General features: G+C 52.9%; 4 protein-coding genes across 4 annotated transcripts in view; 2 read left to right on the forward strand and 2 right to left on the reverse strand.

The window, feature by feature from the left end:
- LOC137454324 (zinc finger protein ZFP2-like) overlaps positions 1-24,645 on the reverse strand; it is a 394,553-nt gene that overhangs the window by 302,032 nt on the left and 67,876 nt on the right. The window lies entirely within an intron of this gene.
- Positions 1-24,645, forward strand: part of LOC137454423 (zinc finger protein 850-like) — a 349,726-nt gene that overhangs the window by 247,884 nt on the left and 77,197 nt on the right. The window contains exon 5 of the mRNA XM_068164463.1: positions 21,869-21,884. Coding sequence (XP_068020564.1) covers positions 21,869-21,884 — 16 coding nt within the window. The remainder of the gene's footprint in view (positions 1-21,868; positions 21,885-24,645) is intronic.
- Positions 2,212-3,144, forward strand: LOC137454350 (olfactory receptor 14A16-like). The gene has a single exon (XM_068164399.1). It carries the CDS (start codon positions 2,212-2,214, stop codon positions 3,142-3,144), a length of 933 nt encoding a protein of 310 aa, XP_068020500.1.
- LOC137454334 (olfactory receptor 14A16-like) lies at positions 23,293-24,228 on the reverse strand. The gene has a single exon (XM_068164384.1). It carries the CDS (start codon positions 24,226-24,228, stop codon positions 23,293-23,295), a length of 936 nt encoding a protein of 311 aa, XP_068020485.1.

The raw sequence follows: 24,645 nt of genomic DNA on the forward strand, positions 1-24,645 counted from the left end.
TGCAGTGCCCAGAGACACAGGTGAGGGACAGGACCTGCTGTACCAGGGGCTGGGGCTCAGGGCTTGGCCCTTTGGATCAATGAAACCCCTCCAGGTTTCCTCAGCAGCAGAGCCACCTTGAGCTGCTTGTCCTGACCTGTCAGCACTGCCTCAGTTCTCTGCTCTCACCACAGCCTGGAGATGTTTCAGTGCCTCCAGTGATGCTTCCCTTGCATCCACTGTCTCCTTCTGCTCTAACCAGACCCTGGGGGCCCTTTCCCAGTATGCTTCACTGGGACCCATTAAGAGTAGAAGAAACTTCAGAGTTTGAATCTGACTTTGACTTCTGGAGAGGTTTCATCAGCTTATTCTCAGTCCCAGAGGTTCATGGACTCGGTACCAAAGCCAGCAGAGGGCTCCTTTAAATGCTTTGGGCTGGTCCTGAGCTGCTGAGCCAGGGCAGGCTCCTGGGCTGGAAGGTGCTGCTGGGAAGCAGGCATCGCTGCAGGAGACAGCTGTGGCCAGGAGCAGCTCCTCTGCACAGCACAGCAGGGCTGAGGACACTGCCAGAGGATCTCAGGGAGATGAAGATGGCAGAGAGTGATTCAAGGTGGTCAGGACTGGGAGGATGCTGAGAGCTCACAGGAGGAGAAGTCACTGCTGTCACTGACACAGTGAGGCTGTGGGTGCAGGGCGGTTCAGGTGCAGTTCTGGGAGGCATCTCCTAAAGCTGGCACAGCCACAGCTGATGCTGGCTGTGGCGAGAAGCTGTAGGTGGCAGGAGCCACTCCTGGCAGTGCAGAGCAGGGCAGGGTGGGGCAGGGTCCTTCTGCTCTGGAGAGACTGCTGTGTGGGTCAGGGCTGCTCACAGCTGCAGCTCAGCACCAGGGAACTTCCAAAGAGATGTTTCAAGGACAAGGTCCAAGCAGAGTGTGCTCTAAAGAGAGAAGAGTTCCTGAGTCTGTGTTTGCAGTTTCCTTTTCTGAGGACAAGGGAAAGTGGGGAAAGAAAGAGAAGTAACAAAGGACCATTCAAGTTGGAACAAGTCCATGAAAGTGGGGAAGTGCTTCTTGGAGTGGTCAGGAGGTCTGCTGGGAGCTTCCTAAAGAGCCGTCAGCCTCTGCCTGTGGACAGCACCAGCAGCACCCTGGCTGCACTCATCAGGATGCTCCCAGCCAGTGCCCTGCAAACAGGCAGGTTTCTGTAGGTGAGTGCACAGGGGCTGGGATGGGCTGTGTGAGCAGGGCAAATCCATCACCCAGCACACTCCTGCCAGGGTGAGAACCTCCAGGCACCAGGGATCTGATCAGGGGAGGAAACTGAACCCAACAATGTTGTGGGAGGGAACATTCAGACATCTCCATCTGATCCGCTCCAGGCCAGAACCTGCCTCTGAGCAAGGCCCCTGGCCTCCTTTTCCCCCCAGAAAAGCCTCAGGGTCATGGGCTCCAAGGTGTGAAGCACCTCCTCTGCAGCCAGAGCTCCAGCAGAGGCAGAGGAAATGCCATTGGGTGTTGCAATGAGCCCTGAGTGTGCTGGGCTGGAAGTGTGGTGCTGAGACCTTGAGAGAGGCTGAGACACTGAGTGGTCTGTGGGGGATCCCTCTGCTCTCAGCAGGGTCTGGTGGCTTTTCAGGGGGACAGGGGAGTGTGATCACCTCCAGCTCAGCAGGGCACAAGCCCAGAGAAGTGGGGAAGTGGCAGCAGGGCCAGAGCAGCTCCCCTCACTCTGCTCTGAGCCACAGGCAGCGGCTTGTCTTGCAGGGTTCTGCTCTCTCTGTTCCCCCTGAGGGCAGCAGAAATGCTGTGTGTGAGAGCTTGTGACAGCCATGAACACTCTGGGGGTGAGATGTGGGCAGCTGGAGTACAAAAGCCTAAAACATTCAGGAACTGCCTTTTTCTACCCTCTCTCCTTAGCTCTGGGAGATGCTGAGAAGCCTTTCTGCTTTGGATCTCCTTCCTCTGAAAGTGGACACCAGACCTTGCTGCTGCCTCCACCATTCCCCTGCTGCAGAGCAGGACTGACTCAGCAGCAGGAAGCAGGAAGAGTCTCTGCTCTGCCCTGCATGCTCAGTCAGCACAAAAGAGTCCAGCAACAGAGCTGGAGGGAGGTCTCCTCAAAAAGAAAACTTAAGTCTCTGTATCAGGGGCTGAGAAATGGCTTTGGTTGTGCTCCATTGACTTGTGACTGCCTTTGCCTTTTGGCTACTGCACTGTCCACAAAGGACAGCAGATGGCCAACAGCAGCTCCATCACCCACTTCCTCCTCCTGCCATTCTCAGGCACAAGGCAGCTGCAGCTCCTGCACTTCTGGCTCTTCCTGGCCATCTACCTGGCTGCCCTGCTGGGCAATGGCCTCATCATCACCACCATAGCCTGGGACCACCACCTCCACACCCCCATGTACTTCTTCCTCCTCAACCTTGCTGTGCTTGACCTGGGTGCCATCTCCACCACAGTTCCCAAATCCATGGACAATTCTCTGAGGGATACCAGTGACATCTCCTCTGCAGGATGTGTTGCTCAGGTCTTTCTGTTTGCCTTTTTCATTTCAGCAGAGTATTTTCTCCTCACCACCATGTCCTACGATCGCTATGTTGCCATCTGCAGACCCCTGCACTATGAGACCCTCCTGGGCAGCAGAGTTTGTCTCCACATGGCAGCAGCTGCCTGGGTCTCTGGGGCTCTCAATGCTCTGCTGCACACAGCCAATACATTTTCCCTGCCCCTCTGCCAGGGCAATGCTGTGCAGCAGTTCTTCTGTGAAATCCCCCAGATCCTCAAGCTCTCCTGCTCCACATCCTACCTCAGGGAACTTTGGCTTCTTGTGGTGGGTTCCTCTTTATTCTTTGTCTGTTTTGTGTTGATTGTGGTGTCCTATGTGCAGATCTTCAGGGCAGTGCTGAGGATCCCCTCTCAGCAGGGACGCCACAAAGCCTTTGCCACCTGCCTCCCTCACCTGGCTGTGGTCTCCCTTTTTCTCAGCACTGCCTTCTTTGCAAACCTGAAGCCCTCCTCCATCTCCTCCCCATCCCTGGACCTGGGGCTGTCAGTTCTTTACTCAGTGTTGCCTCCAGCAGTGAACCCTCTCATCTACAGCTTGAGGAACCAGGAGCTCAAGGCTGCCCTGAGCCAACTGATCACTGGATGCTTTCAGAAGCAATAAACTCTTTGTCTTCTCCTGCAGAGCAGTTCTGATGTCACTCAGGGCAGCCTGGCTTCTATATTTTTTTTGGTGGTGGTGGTGGATTTTTATTTTATAATGTTGTCAGCCCAGTTCTAATTTATTCTTTGTTTTGTTTCTCTGAGCTCCTTTTTTGTTTAAATAATAAAGAGCTCTGTCAGTAACTTTTTTTTTTTTTCCTGAGACTTTTCCACCAAGCCTTTTCTGAAGTTTCAGAGGCACTTTGCTGTCAAGAAGTACAGCAGTAAATAGTCCCAGCACAGCAGCATGAAAGAGACCAAATCTTGTCTCTCTTGATGTGAATCAAGAATGGAAACATCACCTTTGCTCCCAGACAACAGAAATGTGCAATGGACTGACACTCTGGGTAAGGACTCTCTGCAGTGTGCACAGACAAGATCATCCCTACCCATCAGCTCCCCCAGAAACAAAGGATGGTGAAAAGGAGAATGGTTCAGCCCCTAATGGATATTGTGTGTATGGACAGGTAAAAGGGGAAGGAGGGAACCCCTGCAAGCACACAAAGAATACACAGGAGGCAGCAGACCAGGAGCAACCCTCTCTCCCTGTCCTAAGTTCTCCCTGATACAGCTCATGGAGCTGAAGACACCACATGCTGGAGGCTGCCCTCTCTCCCCTCCTCCTTCAGGGAGGACAGTACAAGCCAACAAGGATGACATCTCCTCCAAGCCAAAGCAGCAGCACCCTTCCTCCCACCCAAACCATCTTGGGGGGTGGGGGGTGTGCTAATACAATTCCTTTCCCCTTCTCTCTCCATTTCTTCCTTCTCTCTCTCCCTTCTTCTGTTTCATCCACTTTATTCTGTTAATAAACAGCCTGGATGTTGATAGTTTGGCCTCCTTTGTGCTTCTAATTTTATAACTCAGGAATGTTCCAAGAGAGCTGAGTCTCTTTCGCCCTTCATACCGAGACACAGCACCGGTGCTGTCAGGGAGCACCAATGCTTGGTCTTCATAGACTGCTCTCTTTCCACTCCCACACTCCCCTTCTGATCCCTTGTGTTGGTCTAAGGCCTGGAAGTTTGGTCAGGGCTTTGCAGTGTGGCAGTCTGTGATCACAGGCAGGGACAGGCCATGGGCCCATGCACCTGCTCTCCACAAGAACAGTACCACACAGACAGGTGATCTGCTTAGGGCAGTGTCTGAAGGCTTAGGTCTTCTTCCAAACTTTCTCTCAAGAGCATGCCCAAGAAAATGTGCCACAGATGAAAGCATCAGGGAACAGCTAAAGTGTGTGTGTGCACAGCAGTGTCCTCACACAGCCAGGCCTCCTGCAAGAGACCTGAAGGACCAGCAGAGAAAGGTCTGCTTTGTGCCTGCTCTCCCAGGGCAGTCATCCTGGACTAGTCCTCACAACCACTATTCCCAGCACTGCCTCTCACCATGGTTTGGAGAGGTTCTTTGTCCTTCCACAGGAGGACATGGCCTCAGGAGGTCAGCAGTGCCTGTTTACATAGTGCACATGAGATGTCAGCAGATGAGCTGAGCTGAACCTGGGTGAGCACAAACACCATCAGTTATTGCTGGGGGTACCAAGGCACTGGAGGTGTGAGGAGCCTCCCAGACTCTGGCAGGGGCAGCAGGAGGCCAGGGAGACTCTGTGACTGCTGCAGGGCAGGGCCTGTGTGAGTGATGGGGAAAGACTCTGTCTCCGAACATCCCACACTCCATTAGGGGTCCGTGATGCCATCTCAGATGTGGACACTGACAGAGCTGGGACATTGTTGTGTGTCACTCCAGAACAAACCCTACTGGCCCAGGGAGATTCATCTCAGATGTCTTGGGCAGGCTGCTGTGTGCTCACATCACCCTTGCTGGACTGTGCCCTGAGATGTGCACAGAGCCATCCCAGAGGTTCTGGGCTTCTTGGAAAAAGCCTCTCCAAGAACACCAAAAAGGAGGATGGGGAACATTGCAGGCTGGTCACCCTCAGCACAGTCCCTGGGAAGGTGAAGGCTCAAACACCTCTGCAGCCATTTGCAGGCCCTTGCAGGACAAGAGAGGTATTGCTGAACCCATATGGGTAGGGGCAAGGAGGGAAGGTTTTGTCCCTGGACCTTAGCCAGGGCTTTGCCATGGTCCCCCATAGCCTCCTTAGAGTCAGACTGCTAAGAGTTGGAGTGCAGAAATGGATGAGGTGATGGCTGAGTGGTGGAGGAAGCCCAAATGTCATCAGTGGAGAGTCCTCCTGTCAGACACTTCCCAGTGGCATCCCTCAGGGCAAGCCCTTGGGCCAGCACTGGGAAATGTCTTCATGAACTGCCTGCACCATCTGACCCAGGGCCTTTGCAGCTCCTCTGGAGATGAAACCAAACTGGATAGAGGCCTTGAGGGACCTCATCTGCTTAACCCTGCCCTGAGCAGGATCATTGGGCAAGAGGATATGCAGGAGGCTCCTCCACAAATGCAGCAGGACAGAGCCAGCAGCTTCTCCACTCAAAGCCTTGGTAGGAAATATTCCAGATGGATCTGGTGAAACTTGGATCTGCTCAGGCTCTGGCCACAAGGAGGCTGAGGGCTGAGTGTGTAATCCTGTGCTCAGTTGTGTCTCAGGAGCTCACCAAGGACTGGGAAGGGGGAGGTGAGGCCACTTCTGCCTCATGAGAAGATTAGCCAACAGCAGGAACACAGCTGGGAAAGGGACTGTGAGGTCAGTTGTGTCTGCAGGAGCTGATAGGGCAGCCCTGGGCTCATGGCTGGCAGATGGGCACAGGGATCTGGGAGATGCACTCTGCCAAAGGGCCTGGGCTGACTGCAGGAAGGGGCTGATGGGTTGGTTGCTGTGTCTCTGCTGCCTGAGTACCTGATGGGACAGCAGCAGGCACAGGGCTTGGTGCTGCCTATGCAAGAAACTGCAAGGCCAGCAGCCTTGGGAGCTCCTGGTGAGGTAGGAAAGAGCAGGAGAGAGGAACACTACCAGATGGTGCAGCCTGGCAGATGGAGACTGCACATGAGCAGCAAGAAACCTCTCTCAAAGGGTAGTGCTGTGGCCTGAGAAGTTCTCCAGAAGGAGTCTGGGCTCAGCCCTTCTCTTTGTGTCCCAAGGAGCAGAGTGTGAGTGTGGGCAGGTGTCAGTGAAGGCATGGAAAGGCCAAGGTGGGGAAGTGAGATGAGTGTCTGCAGCCTGCAGGGCAGGAGAAGCAGCTGTGAGACAGTGCAGGACAAAGCTGTGGGAGAGCTGGCAAAGGGCAATGGCAGTGGTGGGAGTGATGAAGAGAAGCCAAGGCTGTGCCCCCTTGACTCTGGCAATTCTCTGCCCCCAAGGCCTGTGAGGAGATGTTGTCCTAGGGCACTGGGAGGGCCTCACTGCCTCTTTCCACAGCCCCAGGAAGGCTGGGGACTGTCAGGCCCTTGTTCTCCACTCAGCATCACAAACCCTACAGGGATCCTAAAGGAAGGCTGGAGAGGAACTTTTCATGAGGGTGTCTGGTGACAGGACAGGAGGGAAAGGTTTGAAGGTGAGGAAAAGGAGGTTTAGACTGGGTCTTAGGAAGAAGTTCTTCTGTATGAGGGTTGTGGGACTCTGGAATAGGCTGCCCAGGTAGGATGCCCTCTCCTGAGGGTGTTGAAGGCCAGGCTGGATGAGGCCTTGAGCAGCTGAGTCTATTGGAGAGGCATCCCTGCCTATGGCAGGGAGGTTGGAGCAGAGGAGCTCTGAGGTCCCTTCCAACCTAGGCCATGCTATGCTGCTATGAAACCTACACCCCACCCCCACTGCACCTGAAGAGCCTTGACCCACACATGTGGGACAGGCTTGGCCTGTGGGGTAGGATCTGCCTGCCCAGGGGCTGTGCTCAGGCCTTGGCCTTTGTGCTGCAGAAACCAGAGCCAGAGTTTGCTCTCCTGCACTTTGCCTTTGCTGCAATCACAGCCTCTCCTGAGCTGCTCTAATGAGTCCCTGGGGAGGCTTTGGCAGTAACAAGCCTCAGTGGGGCCAATCAATGCTTCAAGGTACTTTGGAGTTTGCTTCTTGCTTCTTGCACAGTTTCTTCACTCTTCTCTCAGTACCTGAGGTTCATGGAATGATTCCCAAGTGCCCTGAGGAGCTCTTTGTGTCTTTGTTGTTCACTTGCAGATTTCCAAGTGCACCTCACAAAGCTCAGATTTTGATGGCAAACTATTTGATTCTTTCTCAGATGAGGGCAGAGGTGACAGCAGCATCCACCAAGCCAGAATGATGCAGGCTGTCTGCTCAGAGGGTCTGGACTGGGAGGAGAAGCTGTCCTTTGAGGGCTGACACTGAGTGGACAACTTTGCTCCTCACCCTCTCCAAGCTCCCCACTGCTGTCCCTGCCCACCTGGGCCTTCCATCCCTGCTCCTTGCATCAGACTTCTCCACTGCTCTCTGCAGCTGGAGCTCACAGTTCCATGGCACCAGCTGCCCCCTGCTTTCCTTAGGCAACTGCCTGCACACAGCCACAGAAGGATTGTTGCTGTTTGGAAGCTAAGTAAAGCAAAGGCTGAGAAAGTTGCCTCAGCAATCCAAGCCCTCTGGAACCATCTGCTCAGCACAAGCTGTCTCTCAGCAGTTTGCCTGTCCACAAGGCTGAGGCAAAGCCAACAAGTTCTGCCATGGCTGTGATTTCTCAGCCAGTCAAGAGTTCTTGAGAGTGAGAAGCAGATGAAAAGGTTGGATCCTAGCAGCCCTTCCTCATGAAGCAATCCTGAATTCAAATCTATTCCTATGGCTGTGCCTGGAGAGAAGCACCAAGCACACAGACACAGGGACAGAGCTGGTTGCTTCTAGTGGAACATAGAGCCCCCCAACATGTTGATAGCAAAGGTGTCTCTCCAAAGACACAGAGAGGTGGAGAGGTGGCTGGCAGAGAGGCTGCCCTGGACTTCAGTTTCCTTCTGCTGGAGCTCAGGGCAAACACTCACAAAGCTTCTACATTCTCAGAGGATGAGAACTGAGCCTGGAGCAGTCTGACTTGGTGCTGGCCCTTGGTGCAGGTTGTGCCTGAGAGATGTCTGCCTGGGGGAGATGCCGGACACAGCTGCTGTGATCCAGGAGAGCTCCAAGGCTCTGGCTTTAGGGTCACTGTTTTCAGAGTGGGAGATCATTGACTTTCATCAGGTATTTCTCTGAGCTGGAGAACCTTGGATGCTGAATCATCCTGGGATCCTTTGCCACTTGCACAGACCCTGAAGGTTTTTGACTTTCAGAGTTTTCTATCCCCTCCCTGTTGGCTGTGATCCAAGCACAGATGCACTGAGCTGTCAGGAGGTGACAAACCCCCAAGCCATAGGGAGAGAAGAGCAAGGCTGGGAGAGCCCTGGTCAGGGCTGAGCCATTCCTTGCAGGTCAGTCCTCTCCTCTGAAGCCTTTGCTTCTCTCTGCCTGGGCTCATATCCTTCTCTTCTCTCCATCAGCCCTGCTCCTTTGTGCTGGGGAGGAGCAAAGTTTGCAGATCTGCTCCTTGGAACAGGCCAGAAGGTCAAGAACCCAACTTTGGGACAGCAGCAAGATCCCAGGCTCCTGATGACTCCTAAGCACCTCCCTACCCTGTCCAGACCCTCCTCCCAAACCCCACTTCACCACTTGTGGAGCTTTGAGGGTAATTGGCTGTGTGTCATCTCCCTGAGTCCCAGGTGATCAGATATCAGTTGCATGGCCAGAGGGGGATGGTTGGGCTGGCTACATCCTGGGGCTGTCAGCCCCATTAGCACTACAACCAGGGGACTCAGCACAGGAGTTAGGGCTCTGATCCCTCCATTGCAAGAAGTCACACACAGTGTCCTTACTTCTCAGTCACTTGGTCCCCAAGGATTTGCCCAAGAGCACAGGGGTGACCATTGCTCTCAGCAGCATGGCCTCCCAGAAGGACCTGGACAAGATCTTGGAGAAGAATCACCTGAAGAATAATTTGGAGGAGTCAAAGCTCAGCCTTGAGGAATAGTAGAAGTGGTTGATGAAGACATGGATGAGGGCACCAAGGATGAAGTATATTATCAGGAGGAGGATGATAATAATTATGAGGAGGACAAAGGGGATGATGTGGAAGAAGAGTATGATATGGAATAGGAGAAGAATGAAGAGAAGGAGGAAGATGAAGGGGTGGGCAAAACCACATCAACCCCTCTTTGCTGCCCAAGCAGCCACATCAATGCCCTGAGGGTGGGCAGAGCTTCCATCACAGCCAGCTTGGAGCTGGTGAAACCCCACTGCCCCCAGCACAGTGCCCAGCCCTCTGTCTGTGGGGACCAGGCCTAGAGCTTCACCCTTAGCCCTAACCTCATCCCGCACTGCTGTGTCCACAGCCAGAAGCAGCTGCACCTCTGAGCTGCCTGAGGAAAGAGCTTCACCCAGATGGCCGCTTACAGCCAGCACCGCTGCACCCACACTGGTGCCAGCCCTTAGCCTGCACAGGCTGCACCTGGCATATTCACACCTGTGGCAGTTCAGGCTGGGTGCCTCCTGTTGCTGCCACATAAGCTACACCTCCAGTGTTCTGAGTGTCCAGCCTAGTAAGGTGGACACAGGAAACAGTATTTCTACCCACAAATCCTGCACCCTATACATTCCTCTGCAAAGTCCTTCTCTTCCTCTTTCTTCCCTCTTTGCTCCCATGGGAGATGCTCCCTATTGGGTAATGGTGGGGAAGTATCTCAAGGCCTCTTTGGAGAAGGGTGGGGCAGTCTCAGACCTGGCCAGCCTCAGACTAGCCTAGCAGTGAGAGGGGAAAGAAAGAGGACTGGGTGGGTTGGATACACCCTCAGGTGGGAAAAAGGGAAGTGCTGGGGGGCCTTTGGGTGTGCTGTAAGGGACTCTCTGGGATTCCTTGCCACTATGCTTTCCAAATCCTGTAAAACACCAATTGCCTTTCCATTCCAACTTTCCATCACTTCTACAGTCCATTTGAGTATCATTCTTTTGCCCCTCTGTCACGGGCAAGAGAGGATCTGTCCAGCCTTAAACCAGGACAACACCCATGCTGGTGACCAGCATGCACCAGGGGACACAGCAATACACCGACCCCAACACTGCCAGGCCAAACGTGACCCTCCTGGGGGGGCCTTCTCCAGCAGCTTGAACTGAAATCTCCTCTTTTACACCTTCTTTCCTCAGCAGCAAATGTGCCCCTGCCCTTCTCAGCACCAGCCAGTGCTGAGGAGAGTAATGACAGTGCTGAGTCAGCACAGCCACTGCCACCACTGCAGCTGGGCTGGGATTTGTCTGCTTTCCCCCCCAACACTTTGGGTTTGCTGGAGGTAAAAGAAAAACCTCATCCCAAGGATAATGCCTAATTAGAATGGAAACCCCAACCCTAATAAAGTATTGTCTCTTGCTGCTTTTTCTTTGACCTTTCTTTCCCAAAAGGCCACTTTTGGGGGCATTTCTTCCCAGGGCCAGGGCTGGAACAATGTGCCCACTTCAGGGAGGTGTCCTTGAGGGGTCTTGGGAGAGTCTTGAAGGTCAAGTGAGGGAATCAACATAACTCATGTAGCCATTCAAGAGGATCCTTTAATAACCTGCATGGACATGGAATGGATTTCTCCAAAGCTTACACGTGCTTGTCCTGGAGGCACAAGTCTGAACGTGCCCAAACACAAACCCCCTTGCACCCCCTCCCTGTGGATCTGGGGTGTTCAGCACAAAACTAGACCAAGGGCAAGGTGCTGGTAAGTCTGCAAAGCTGGCCAGGCCCAGGCTTGTCTAGGCAGGTCCTGTGGTTGAGGGAAAGAAAGTGCACAGTTTGCAGCTGTGCCTGGCCATCTGCCATGCTTATGGACTCCCTGTGCAGCTTCCCATGGGTTGGGCAAACTTTATTCTCTAGGTTGAACTGTCTTGTTCCTCTCTTTCTTTCTCTTCTGCCATTGGCTATTATTGTCTCCAGCACCTTATTAATCCAAGCCAAGATGGCAAACAACTCTCCCTTGATGTACCAAGGAGCCCTGGGGTTCCCCAAAGCCTATTTTGTCCACGTGAAACCAGAACATGCTGTAGCTGAAGCTGCTGAATGCTGCTGGATTGGAAAGCAGCCTCTGCATGCCTGCTGCCTGAGTCTGCAGCCAGAAAGCTGCTTTGCTCCACCTGTGACACCTGAGGTGCTGGTGCAAGCTTCTGGAGCCATGGCGAGATGAATGAGAACCGCTCGTCCCACACTGAGCACTGGAGAACTGCAAACCTCTTGCCCAGCCAGCAAGCCTCCCCATGTCCTGTGAGCCAGTAGCTACTCACTCAGAGCCCCAACAAGCTGCTGCAGCCCAAGCTGAGAGGAGCTGCCTATCCGCTCACAGAGAAATTCTGCTCCAGGGGGAGACTGCTTCTCCCCTCCACACACACACTCTGCACAGCTCCTCTGCTGAGCACCATCTTCTCTTCTTTGTTTCACTTGTGCAGACTGCACTCTGTGCTTTGGATCATAATTGCAGTGTCCAAAAGGTCCCAGGTGGCAGTGCCCTGTGCACAAAAGCTTAATTCCTATACAGCCTGTTTGTGAAGCTTTGTGCGAGCCACAGAGTCCCTTGCAGGCAAAGGGCACTGTGTGCTTTGGGTTAGAGCTGCAGCGTCCAAAAAGGTCCCAGGTGGCAGTGCCCTGGGCACAAAGGCTGATTCCTATCAAGTTTCTTTGTACATCTCTGTGCCAGCTGCCTCTGTAGCAGACATAGAGTCCCCTTGAAGGTAATCTGCACTTGAGGCATTAGCTCTTTCCTAAGCTGAATCAATGTTTAAAAGATTCTGGCTTGATTAAACTGTTAAAGTTGTATTGAATGTGTATGTTGTGAAACACATGAACCACAACCAAAGAGCTGTACCTGTGTGGGTGGTATCACAGTATCACAATAGAGGTTGGAATGGACCTCAAGAGACCATCAGGTCTGACCCCCCTGCCAAAGCAGGATCACTTAGGGAGTGTAGCCAGGTGGGTTTTGAAAGTCTGCAGAGAAGGAAACTCCACAACCTCTCTGGGCAGCCTGTTCTAGTGCCCTGTCACCTGCACTGCAGAGAAGTTGCTCCTCATGTTGAGGTGAAATCTTCTATGTTCAAGCTTGAACCTGTTGCTTCTTGCCTCATTATTGTGCACCACTGAAAAGAGACTGGCCCTCTCCACTTGACACCCACCCCTCAGGTATTTATACACATTGCTGAGACTTGATATTGATAAATTGATTTAAATTATTTTTATGCTAATAAAGAATTAATATATTTGTATTAATATCTTTGTCTGTATAAATATTAACAATTCATAACAGTGCTAGACAAGGTTAACCATGTTCCTCATATAGGATTAGTAATACATATGCATTAGAATGATAAAAACAACTGTGAATAGCTAAAATCCTTCCATTCCTTGCTCTTTGCTGCCATCTTCTGTCCTCGTGTCAACATTGTAGTCACTGTGTCATCATCTAATTTTCCTGCTGGTCCTCTGCCAATCCCACAGGATTGTCCTCATCTTGGTACTGAGGCCCAGGTGGGTGAGACCCCATCCTGCTTTCCAGACTCAGCCTTATCTCTCTCTGATATCTAGGGCTGTGGACTGCTGCCTTATGTCCCTTCATTCTACCAAGCTCAATGGTTCCTTTCTTGATGGCTGAAAGCTACTCTAATGAATGGGAAAGTTTCTAATAATTAGTGAGGAGTTAATGAGTCTCCTTCCTTCAGCTGTCCTGCTGAGAGTGCTGAGCAGGGCTCAGGTGAGGGCCAGCTCTGAGGGGCAGGGGTTTTGTTGGGTCTAGGTTGAGGCCTGAGGTTAAGGTCAAAGGATCAATGCCAAGGGTAAAGGCTGGGGCCAAAATGAGCAATGGGAGCAGAGTCAGGGTCAGGAGTGGGTTTGGGAAGGAGATGGGCTGTAAGGGGTGAGATGCAGGAGGGGTTCAGCTCCACTGTGTTAGAGCAGGGGACTGAGTAGAGAGGATGGGAGAGGCCCAGTCTGTATTGTGAGGTGTGGTATTTTCAATTCAGACCTCAGTAAGACTCTCCCACTGCAGGGGACTGCACAGGGAGAGAGGGAGACACTTCCCTTCCTATGAGCCCACCAAGAGTGGGTTAGGCATTCCACCTTCCAAATGTCAAGGTCCAGGACAAGAGATTAAATTTCTTGGTGTGGTGAAGAGGTTATTAATGTAGGAATATGCAATATGAATTATATAAATAATATTTTAATTAATTATTAAAATTATCCCTAACCAATTAATCACTATTTTATATCCATATTCTAGTGCATGATTGTGAAATACATCCCAGAAGTGGTTGAGTATTGATAATTTGGACTCAGAATATTAGCAGAATTAATTTCTATTAATATAACTCAGGCTGCAATTCCACTGCTTGTCCACCAGGTGGTGACTCGACAAGATGCTGGCAGCTGCTTAACTCTATACAGAGGTATTACAATGTGTCAGAGGCTGGAAATAGAAATGTGCTGCTAGATGCAGGTGCTTTGAACTGAATGTCAGTGAAGCTCAGTCTCCAGCAAGGAGAGAGAACAAAGTGAAAGAGGGCAACATATTTACAAGCTGGGGTAATACTGATAGGTTTCTGGAGGCTGGATGTGGCCAATGGGCACTCTCATAAACAACCAGCTGCAGCCTATGGGAGGCATGAAGCTGGAATTATGCCATGCTTGATATTGACACCAGCATCCCATGCCATGGGTGTGTGCAGGGGTCTGTGCCACCTGGGCCTTTTTGGACCCCTCATGAAAGGAGGGGGAACTTGTCCATGTGCTGGGACAAGTTTCAGTATCTGGGCATAATGTGCCTTCACCACAGCAGACCCAGTCTGTACTGGGAGAGCTCAGAGAGATTCATATTGTACCTGGAGGGGGGTCCAGTCTGAACTGGGATGGCATCAGGGGATCAGTTTGCAGGGATGGGTCCTGGTCTGTGCTGGGATGGAATCAGGGTTTCAGGAGAGGAGTTGGAGGTCCTAATCCATCAGGGCGACTATGATGTAGTCGCCATCTCAGAAACTTGGTGGGACAGCACCCACGATTGGAGTGCTACAATGGGGGGTTACAGGCTCTTTAGGAGGGACAGGCGAGGGAGAAGAGGAGGAGGGGTGGCTCTGTATATTAGAGAGTCAATCTCTGCCACACAACTTGTGGTGGAAGATGAGGTAGTTGAGAGCCTGTGGGTCAAAATCAGAGGACAACCTAACAAGTCTGACATCCTGATTGGAATCTGTTACAGACCACCCAACCAGGATGAGGCGGCTGATGAGTTGTTCTACAAGCAACTGGAGGCTGTCTCAAGATCATCTGATCTTGTCCTTGTTGGTGACTTCAACCTCCCAGATATCTGCTGGGAACTTAATTCAGCAGGGAGGAGGCAGTCCAGAAGATTCCTGGAGCGAATGGAGGACTGCTTCCTGACACAGCTGTTAAGCGAGCCTACCAGGGGACAGGCTCTGCTTGACCTGCTGTTCTGCAATAGGGAAGGGCTGGTGGGAGATGTGATCGTGGGAGGCTGCCTAGGGTGCAGTGACCACGAGATAGTGAAGTTTTCAATATGCAGGGAGATTGGGAGGAGCACCAACAGAACCTCCACCTTGGACTTCCGAAGGGCGAACTTCAGCCTATTTAAAAAACTTGTCTGCAAAGTCCCCTGGGTACCAGCCCTCATGAACCAAGGGGTTCAGGAGGGTTGGACCTACTTCAAACAGGAGCTCTTGAAGGCACAGGAATTGGCGGTTCCCACGTGCCGGAAGGCAAGCCGGCGGGGAAGGCGACCAGCCTGGATGAGCAAGCAGCTCCTGGAGGATTTAAGGGGGAAGAGGAGGCTGTATCACCTTTGGAAGGAGGGGAAGGCTTCTCGAGGTATGTTCAGGGAAGCTGTTAGATTATGTAGGAATAAAATTAGGGAGGCTAAGGCCCAGCTGGAACTGAAGCTGAACACCTCAGTCAAAGATAATAAAAAGCATTTTTATAAATATATTAACAATAAGAAGAAGGGCAGGAAGAACCTGAACTCCCTAGTGGACCTGGAGGGGAACACAGTTACTGAGGATGAGGATAAAGCTGAGGTCCTGAACACCTTCTTTGCCTCAATTTTTAACAGCAAGGCAGGAGTTCAGGACGAGTGGCCTCCGGAGCTGGGCGTTGGGGTCGGGGAGCAGAGTAATACCCTGGAAATCCATGAGGAGTTAGTTCGGGACCTGCTGAGCCACTTGGATATCCACAAGTCCATGGGCCCGGATGGGATCCATCCTAGGGTGCTGAGAGAGCTGGCGGATGTGCTGGCTAGGCCACTCTCCATCATTTTCCTCCAGTCCTGGCTCACAGGTGAGGTCCCAGATGACTGGAAACTGGCCAACGTGGTCCCCATCCACAAGAAGGGTCAGATGGAGGAACCTGGAAACTCCAGGCCAGTCAGCCTGACCTCAGTGCCAGGGAAAGTGATGGAGCAGATTATCCTGGCAGCAATAACTGCACCTGAAGGATGGCCAAGGACTCAGGTCCAGCCAACATGGATTCAGGAAGGGCAGGTCCTGCCTCTCCAACCTGATCTCCTTCTATGATCAGGTGACCCGCCTGGTGGATGTGGGGAGGCCTGTGGATGTGGTCTACCTGGACTTCAGCAAGGCCTTTGACACCGTCCCCCACAGCAAACTGCTGACTAAGCTGTCAGCCCGTGGATTGGACCATTACACTATGTGCTGGGTTAGGAACTGGCTGGAGGGCCGGGCCCAGAGAGTGGTAGTGAACGGTGCCACATCCAGCTGGAGGCCAGTCACCAGTGGTGTCCCCCAGGGATCAGTGCTGGGCCCTGTCCTCTTCAACATATTCGTTGATGATCTGGATGAAGGGGTAGAGTCAGTCATCAGCAAGTTTGCAGATGACACAAAGTTAGGGGCAGATGTTAGTCAGTTAGAGGGTAGAAAGACTCTGCAGAGGGACCTCGACAGACTGGACAGATGGGCAGAGTCCAATGGGATGGCATTCAACAAGTCCAAGTGCCGAGTGCTGCACTTTGGCTACGGCAATCCCATGCAGAGCTACAGGCTGGGGTTGGAGTGGCTGGAGAGCTCCCAAACACAGAGGGGGACCTGGGGGTGCTGATCGACAGCCACCTGAATATGAGCCAGCAGTGTGCTCAGGTGTCCAGGAGGGCCAATAGCATCCTGGCCTGCATTAGGAATAGTGTGGCCAGCAGGAGCAGGGAGGTCATAGTGCCTCTGTACTCTGCTCTGATTAGGCTGCACCTTGAGTCCTGTGTCCAGTTCTGGGCCCCTCAGTTTAAGAAGGACATCGAAACACTTGAGCGTGTCCAGAGAAGGGCAACAAGGCTGGGGAGAGGCCTTGAACACAAGCCCTATGAGGAGAGGCTGAGGGAGCTGGGATTGTTTAGCCTGGAGAAGAGGAGGCTCAGGGGTGACCTCATTGCCCTCTACAACTACCTGAAGCGTGGTTGTAGCCAGGAGGGGGTTGGCCTCTTCTCCCAGGCAACCAGCACCAGAACAAGGGGACACAGTCTCAAGCTGTGCCAGGGGAGGTTCAGACTCAAGGTGAGGAGGAAGTTCTTCACCGAGCGAGTCATTCGGCATTGGAACGGGTTGCCCAGGGAGGTGGTTGAGTCATCGACCCTGGAGGCGTTCAAGAGGAGATTGGACGTGGCACTTGGTGCCATGGTCTAGTCATGGGGTCTGTGTTGATAGGTTGGACTCGATGATCCTCGAGGTCCTTTCCAACCTAAGTGATACTGTGATACTGTGATACAGTCTCAGGCTGCACCAGGGGAGGTTCAGGTTGGATGTTAGGAAGAAGTTCTATACAGAAAGATTGATTGCCCATTGGAATGGGCTGCCCAAGGAGGTGGTGGAGTCGCTGTCATTGGAGGTGTTCAGGAGGAGACTTGATGGGGTGCTTGGTGCCATGGGTTAGTTGTTTGGGTGAGTTGGATTGGTTGATGGGTTGGACGTGATGATCTTGAAGGTCTCTTCCAACCTGGTTTGGTTTATTCTAAAGAAATAGTTTATTCTAAATGCACTCAAGTCACAGACCAGATTGTGGTGGCACAGTCCCCCTGTCACTGGAAACCTACTCAAGACCTGATGGGATTTCCCCCTGCCCCCTTTCCTAGGCCATGAACTAGCCCAGGGTAAGCCAGGTGTGGATCAGGACAGACAGAAATAGAGCCCTGAGAGGTGTCCTTGGTGTGCTGCACCCTCGCTCTCCCAGCCTTGCACTGCTCTCCCTATGGCTTGGGGGTTTGTCACCTCCTGCCAGCTTTGTGCATCTGTACTTGGATCACAGCCAACAGGGAGGTGATAGAAAACTCTGGAGGTCAAAAACTTCAGGGTCTGTGCAAATGACAAAAGATCCCAGGAAGATTCAGCATCCAAGGTTCACCTGATCAGAGAAACACCTGATGAAAGTCAATGATGTCCCCCTCTAAAAACAGTGACCCTAAAGCCAGAGCCTTGGAGCTCTCCTGGATCACAGCAGCTGTGTCCAGCATCTCCCCCACGCAGACATCTCTCAGGCACAACCTGCACCAAGGGCCAGCAGCAAGTCAGACTTCTCCAGGCTCAGTTCTCATCCTCTGAGAATGTTGAAGCTTTGTGAGTGCTTGCCCTGAGCTCCAGAAGGAGGAAACTGAACTTCAGGGCAGCCTCTCTGCCAGCTACCTCACCACCTCTCTGTGTCTTTGGACAGACACCTTTGCTGTCACCAGGGTCAAGGTGTCTTATCACAGCACTGGACACAGCCAGCTGTATCCCTGTGTTTGTGTGCTTTGTGGTTGCATCCAGGCACAGCCATAGAAAGAGATTTGACTTCAGGATCCCTTGCAGTCAGTCAGGGTCAGCCTTGTCCTTATCCACTCTGTCATTTGGTGGCTGAAAGAAATAAATAATAAAGGAGCTTTGTGAGGAGCACTTTGAAATCCTGAAGAAAACTGCAAAGACACAAATAGCTCTTAGGACACTTGGGGATCATTGCCTGAGCCTCACACACTGAGAGGAGACTGAATGAATCTGCTCAAGAAGTCAGAAGCATAACAAAAATTCCTTCAAGTATTAATTGGCCTCACTGAGGGCCATTAGCAACAAAGCCTCCCAGGGGCTGTCAGAGAAGCTCAATGGAGGCCATGATTGAAGGCAGACAAAGGCAAAGTGCAGCTGAACAAACCCTGGCCTTGGTTTATGAAACAGGGAGGCCAAGCTCTGACCCTCAGGCCTTGGAAAGGCAGATCCTGAGAGCCTTTCTCTCAGCAGCCATGGTGGCAGAAGCTGCTGCCAGAAGGAACAGGATCAAGACCTTGTCCCTCTTGAGCCTTTCAGCCCTGCCAGAGCCCTTGGCCATCCCTCCTGTAGGCTGTGCTACACTCTCCCATGCCTGCAGCTCTTTCCCTTCAGGCTGTTGACATCCATCTGTCTTCCCCAGCCAGCTCTCCCCCTGACATTTCCACACCTTCACTCAGGGCTCTCCACTCTTGCTGCCTGTTCCTTGACACACAAAGGATCTCCAGACTCCTTCTGGGTCACCACTTGCACCACAGCTCTACACTTTGAGTGACATTTCTTTGTCCTGGCCTCCACTCTGAACCTTTAAGTTGCACTTTCTGAAGGCTTCCTTCTGTGTCCACAACCAAGAAAAGCTCCATCACCTGACACCCCCCTTCAAGCAGGTGCACATCACCCCTGAGCCTTCACTTCACCAGGCTAAAGAAGCTCAGCAGCTTCAGGTTCTATATGGAGACTCCAAACTCCATCCAGGCAGATCTCCTAGGGAGGTTCTGCAGTATCTCTCCATTCCTCCAGACTAAGGAACTCCCCAGCCAGACACCAATATTGCCAATGTGGTCACAGCAGTGCTGAGTGCAGGGAGGACAAATTCTGTGTCTGGGTGGCCACACTTCTCCTACCACAGCCCAGCAGCATTTGTCTGTCTTCACTCTGCTCAGGCTCTGCTCCATCCCAGGCCATTGACAATGGTCCCTGCCAGAGGCCCTGCTGTTTATGGCATTGCCACCCCTCTCCTCCCTGTGTCCATCAGCTGCTCAGCCACAGTCCACCTGTTGATACTCTTCCAAGGCCATTAGGCTGCTCTGGGAGCTCCCAGCCCCTGCCCTGTGCCAGGGGCCAAGCAGAGTCCCTCAAGGGTAGGAAGGGATATAAAGGAGGGGTCAGAGCACAGGAAGGAGGTTTGGGGCTGAAGTGTCCAGGGGAAGGCTGAGGACTCAGAGATAGTTTGAAGGACTGGGGCTCAGGCCAGGGCTGAGGAGAAGTTTTAGTGTCCTGATGAACCTGCTCTGAACTGGGAGGGCTTAAACCACAGAATCAGAGAGTATGAGGGGTTGCAAGGGACCTCCAGAGATCTTCCAGTCCAACCCCACTGCCAGAGCAGGATCACCCAGGACAGGTCACACAGCAACACATCCAGGCAAGTTGGAAAGTCTCCAGACAAGGAGACTCCACAACCTCTCTGGCAGCCTGTTCCAGGGCTCCAGCACCCTCACAGAACAGGAGATTCTCTTCATGTTGAGGTGGAACTTGCTGTGTTCCATCTTGCACCCATTGTCCCTTGTCCTATCACTGGGCACCACTGCCAAGAGCCTGGCACCTTCATCTGACAACCCTCTCTGATACTCATAGCCATTGATCAGATCCCCTCTCAGGCTTCTCCTCTTCAGACTAAACAGCCCCAGGGCTCTCAGTCTTTCAGAAAATCACAGAAACATTCAGGTTGGAGGAGACCCCCAGGAGCACCAAGTCCAACCGTTAACCCTACTCTACATGGGTCACCCCTAAGCCATATCCCCAAGCACCAGATCCAAACCACCTTGAAACACCTCCAGGCTTGGTGACTCCACCACCTCCCTGGGCAGCACATTCCACTCCCTGACCACTCTGGATGGGAAAATTTTCTTCCTACTGTTCTCAGTCCTAGCTTGAGGCCATTCCCTCTTGTTCTGTCACTAATGACCTGTGAGAAGAGACCAGCAGCAGCCTCTCCACAACCTCCTTTCAGATAGTTGTAGAGAGCCATGAAGTCTCCCCTCAGCCTCCTCTTCTCCAAACTAACCATCCCCAGCTCCTTCAGTTGCTCTTTATCAGATATATTCTCCAGGCCCTTCCCCAGCTCCTTGCCCTCCTCTGCCTTGGCTCCTGCACCTCCACATCTCTCTTGGATGGAGGTGCCCAAAACTGGACACAGCACTCGAGGTTTGGCCTCCCCAGAGCTGAGTCCCAGGGGACAGTCACCTCCCTGCTCCTGCTGGCCACAGCATTGCTGATCCCAGCCAGGATGTCTTTGGCTTTCTTGGCCACCTGGGCACTGCTGGCTCCTATTCAGATGCTTGTCCATCAGAACCTCCAGGACCCTTTCTGCCAGACAGCTCTCCAGCCACACTGCCCCGGAGCATTGCTTGGGGTTGTTGTGACCCAAGTGCAGGACCTGGTACTTGGCCTTGTTGAAGCTCCTCCTGGGAGCATTGGCCATGGATCCAATCTATCCAAGTCCCTCCACAGAGCCTCCCTACCCTCATGCAGTTCAACTCTGCCACCTAACTTGGTGTCATCTGCTGACTCACTGCTGACACACTCTGTGTCTTCATCAAGGTCATCAATAAAGATGTTAAGCAGAAGTGGTCCCAGCACTGAGCCCTGAGAAACACCACTTGTGACTGTCTGCCACCAGCTGGATTGAACTCCACTGAGCACCACTCTTTGGGTCCTTTCACCCAGGCAGGGCTGTATCCAGCAGAGCATTGCTCATCCAAGCCAGGAGCAGCCACTTTGTCCAGGAGGATTCTGTGGGGAGCAGTGCCAAAGGCTTTTGGAAAGTCTAGGGAGACAATAGCCACAGCCTTGCCCTCATCCAGCAGTCACTCATCCTGTCAGAGAAGGAGATCAGGTGGGTCAGGGAGAACCTGCCCTTCATTAACCCATGCTGACTGGGCCTGATCCCCTGCTTTTCCTCTCCAGGTCATGTAATGCTGCTGGAGATGTTCTGCTCCATGCCCTGCCCTGCTACCCAGCTCACACTGCCAGCTCTATAGTTTCCTGGATCCTCCTTTCTTCCTTTCTTGGATCTGAGTGTCACATTTGTTCCTCTCCAATACCCTGGGACCTCCCCAGTGAGTCAGGACTCCAGGTCGATAATGGATAGTGTCTTGGCAACAGAGCCTCATAGCCTCTGTTGGACTCTCTCCAGCAGATCTCTGTCTCTCTTGACCTGGGGAGCCCCAAACTGCAGGAATCCTGTTTGGGCAGGAAGGGCCCAGTCTGTACTGGGACAGGATTTCAGCGTATACTGGGACAAGGGCCACTGCTACTGGGAGAGGGCATGGGATCAGCTTTTACTGGGAGGTGTCTAAGACTTTACTAGGAGGCACCAAGGGCTCCTATTAGTACTGGGAGGGAGCCCAGTCTGTACTGGGAGAGCTCAGAGAGGTTCAGTTTCTAGCTGGAGGGGGCCCTAGTCTGAACTGGGATGGCATCAGGGGATCAGTTTGCAGGGATGGGTCCTGGTCTGTGCTGGGATGGAATCAGGGTTCCAGGAGATGCACTTTGTACTGGGGTACCAGGATCAGGCCACAGCTGCACTGGGATCAGGATATCCACTTTGTGCTGTGCTGGGTGCAGCTGGGGCTGGGAAGGGGTCCAAGGGATGCACTTTGTAGTGGCACAGGAAACTGTATGGGAGATGGCAAAGGGATGTAGTTTGTCCTGGGATAAGAGCACATCTGAGCTGGGAGGGGTTGAGGAGATGCAGTTTGTACTGAGATGTGACCAGGTCTGTACTGGGAAGGGTTAAATGGTTCCAAATTGTACCAGCACCCCTGGGTGCTCTGGGGGTTTTTGGGCACACAGCAGTGCCACTCACACCCACCCTGGTGCCACAGTACTGCGCTGAGCAGGGTGACATCACCACGCTGGTCATCCCCTCCATGGCACTGCCTGATGGTGGCTTCTACCCCTGCCCTGTCCCCCACCCTGTGACACTGATGGCTGTCCCCAGCCCCAGGTCTCGGGCTCCTGGCTGTATGTGTCCCACGTCATGGCAGCTGACTCTGGCACGTACATGTGCAGGGCCAGCCTGGGCACTGGTGCCCCTGAGGCCTCAGTCATTGTCACCATGGTGCCTGTCTCCAGATCATCCTACAGTGACAGCAGGCTCAGTGACACTGCTGGGGACATCCAGATTATAATATGTGGAGAACAGACTGTAGTGGAATGGGCCTAGGGAATGCAGCTTGTACTGAAATGGGGCCAGGCTGTACTGGGAGGGGATAAGGGGATCCACTTTTTATTGAGACAAGGCCTAAAGTGCACCTGGAGGGATGAAAGGGATCCGGTTTGGACAGGGCCAGGGCCCAGGCTGTATTTGGAGGGCATGAGGGTGTGCAGATTGTAAGGGGATGGATGCAGATGGTACTGGGAGGGGAGCCATAGGATACATTCTGTGCTGGGATGGGACCCAGGATGCAGTGCTAGAGGACAGTATGATCCAGTTTGGACTGGGATGAGGCCACATCTATACTGGGAGCAGTTAAAGAAACTATGTATCGATTGAGTCTATACTGGAAGGGGGTGAGGGTATCCAGTATGGACTCTGAGTAGGTGCAGTCTGTAATGGGAGGGGGTTGGGGTATGAAGGCAGGAGGAGACCTCCTGTTCTGATGGAAGTCCTGCTCTGGAGCACAGCTTTCTCTCAGAAGCAGCCCTAGCATGTCCCTGCCTGCAGTCCCAACACTGCCACACAGCAGCACAGTGCCCAAGCTGCCAGAGCACTGAGGCCTTGCCCCAGCACAGAGACTCAACTGGAGAGGGTGGAAGGGAAGAAAGACAAGCTGAGGGCAGCCCAAGCTCTGGGGCTGCCTGGCACTGCTGCTGCACTGGGACTCTGCCCCTCCACCTCTGCATGCAGGCATTGGCCTGCAGCTCCACAGAAGAACTGAGGAATGAGCTCAGAGAAACAACTCCCTGCAGGGTCCTTTATTGTGTTGAACGCACGGGAAGCACAGCTCCTCATGTCTGCAGCCTCTGGGTCACAGCAGACAGGACAACACTGAACCAGAAATGGTTTGAAGAAAGACATTTGTGTGGGAACAACATTCTCACAAGGGGAACAGCCCCAGCAGCAGCCAGAACTCCAGCAGCCAGGCTGGGCCTGCACTGACTGACATCAGAACTGCTCTGCAGGAGAAGACAAAGAGTTTATTGTTTCTGAAAGCATCCAGTGATCAGTTGGCTCAGGGCAGCCTTGAGCTCCTGGTTCCTCAGGCTGTAGATGAGAGGGTTGACTGCTGGAGGCACCACTGAGTACAGAACTGACACCACCAGGTCCAGGGATGGGGAGGAGATGGAGGAGGGCTTCAGGTATGCAAATGAGGCAGTAGTGATAAACAGGGAGACCACAGCCAGGTGAGGGAGGCAGGTGGCAAAGGCTTTGTGACGTCCCTGCTGAGAGGGCATCCTCAGCACTGCCCTGAAGATCTGCACATAGGACACCACAATGAACGCAAAACAACCAAATGATAAACAAACACTGGCCACAAGAAGCCAAAGTTCCCTGAGGTAGGATGTGGAACAGGAGAGCTTGAGGATCTGGGGGATTTCACAAAAGAACAGGTCCACAGCATTGCCCTGGCAGAGGGGCAGGGAAAATGTATTGGTTGTGTGCAGCAGAGCATGGAAGAACCCACAGCCCCAGGCAGCTGCTGCCAGGTGGAGACAAACTCTGCTGCCCAGGAGGGTCTCATAGTGCAGGGGTCTGCAAATGGCAATGAAGCGATCATAGGACATGGTGGTGAGGAGAAAATACTCTGCTGAAATCAATAATAGAAAGAAATACGCTTGTGCAGCACATCCTGAGTAGGAAATGTCCCTGGTGTCCCAAAGGGAATTGTCCATGGATTTTGGCACAGTGGTAGAGATGGCACCCAGGTCAAGGAGGGCGAGGTTGAGGAGGAAGAAGTACATGGGGGTGTGGAGGTGGTGGTCCCAGGCTATGGTGGTGATGATGAGGCCATTGCCCAGCAGGGCAGCCAGGTAGATGGCCAGGAAGAGGCAGAAGTGCAGGAGCTGCAGCTGCCTTGTGCCTGAGAATGGCAGAAGTAGGAGGAAGTGGGTGATGGAGCTGCTGTTGGGCATCTGCTGCCTCTGAAGACCTGTGCAAGGAGGGAAAGGCAGTGACAAGTTAGGGCACACTTCTCTCAGACTCATTGTAACTCCTGTCCCTGAGCTGCAGGAGGAATGGATCAGCTCCTTCCCACCACACCCAACCTATGGGAAAGTGACCAACAGCCCAATGCCAGGGAATGAGAGTCCCATGGAGAGATGGAGAACCAGGGACCAGCTCTGCAGTGCTGTAGAGACAGTAAAGGGAAGAGAGAAAGGCAGAGGGGCTGGGGGTGAATCCTTCTCCTTACCCAGCTCTGCTGTCTGCAGCTCACAGGATGGGACTGAACAGCTTTTGTCCTCCTTTTGTGTGCACACTCCAGGAGCCTTCAGATGAATGTCAGCTGCCAAGGTTGTGACTCCTGACGTGGAGCCCATAGCTTTGAGGGC

The sequence above is a fragment of the Melanerpes formicivorus genome, unplaced genomic scaffold (genome assembly GCF_026170545.1).
Source record: "Melanerpes formicivorus ecotype bairdi unplaced genomic scaffold, bMelFor1.0.p_v2 SCAF_80, whole genome shotgun sequence".
Taxonomy (NCBI): domain Eukaryota; kingdom Metazoa; phylum Chordata; class Aves; order Piciformes; family Picidae; genus Melanerpes; species Melanerpes formicivorus.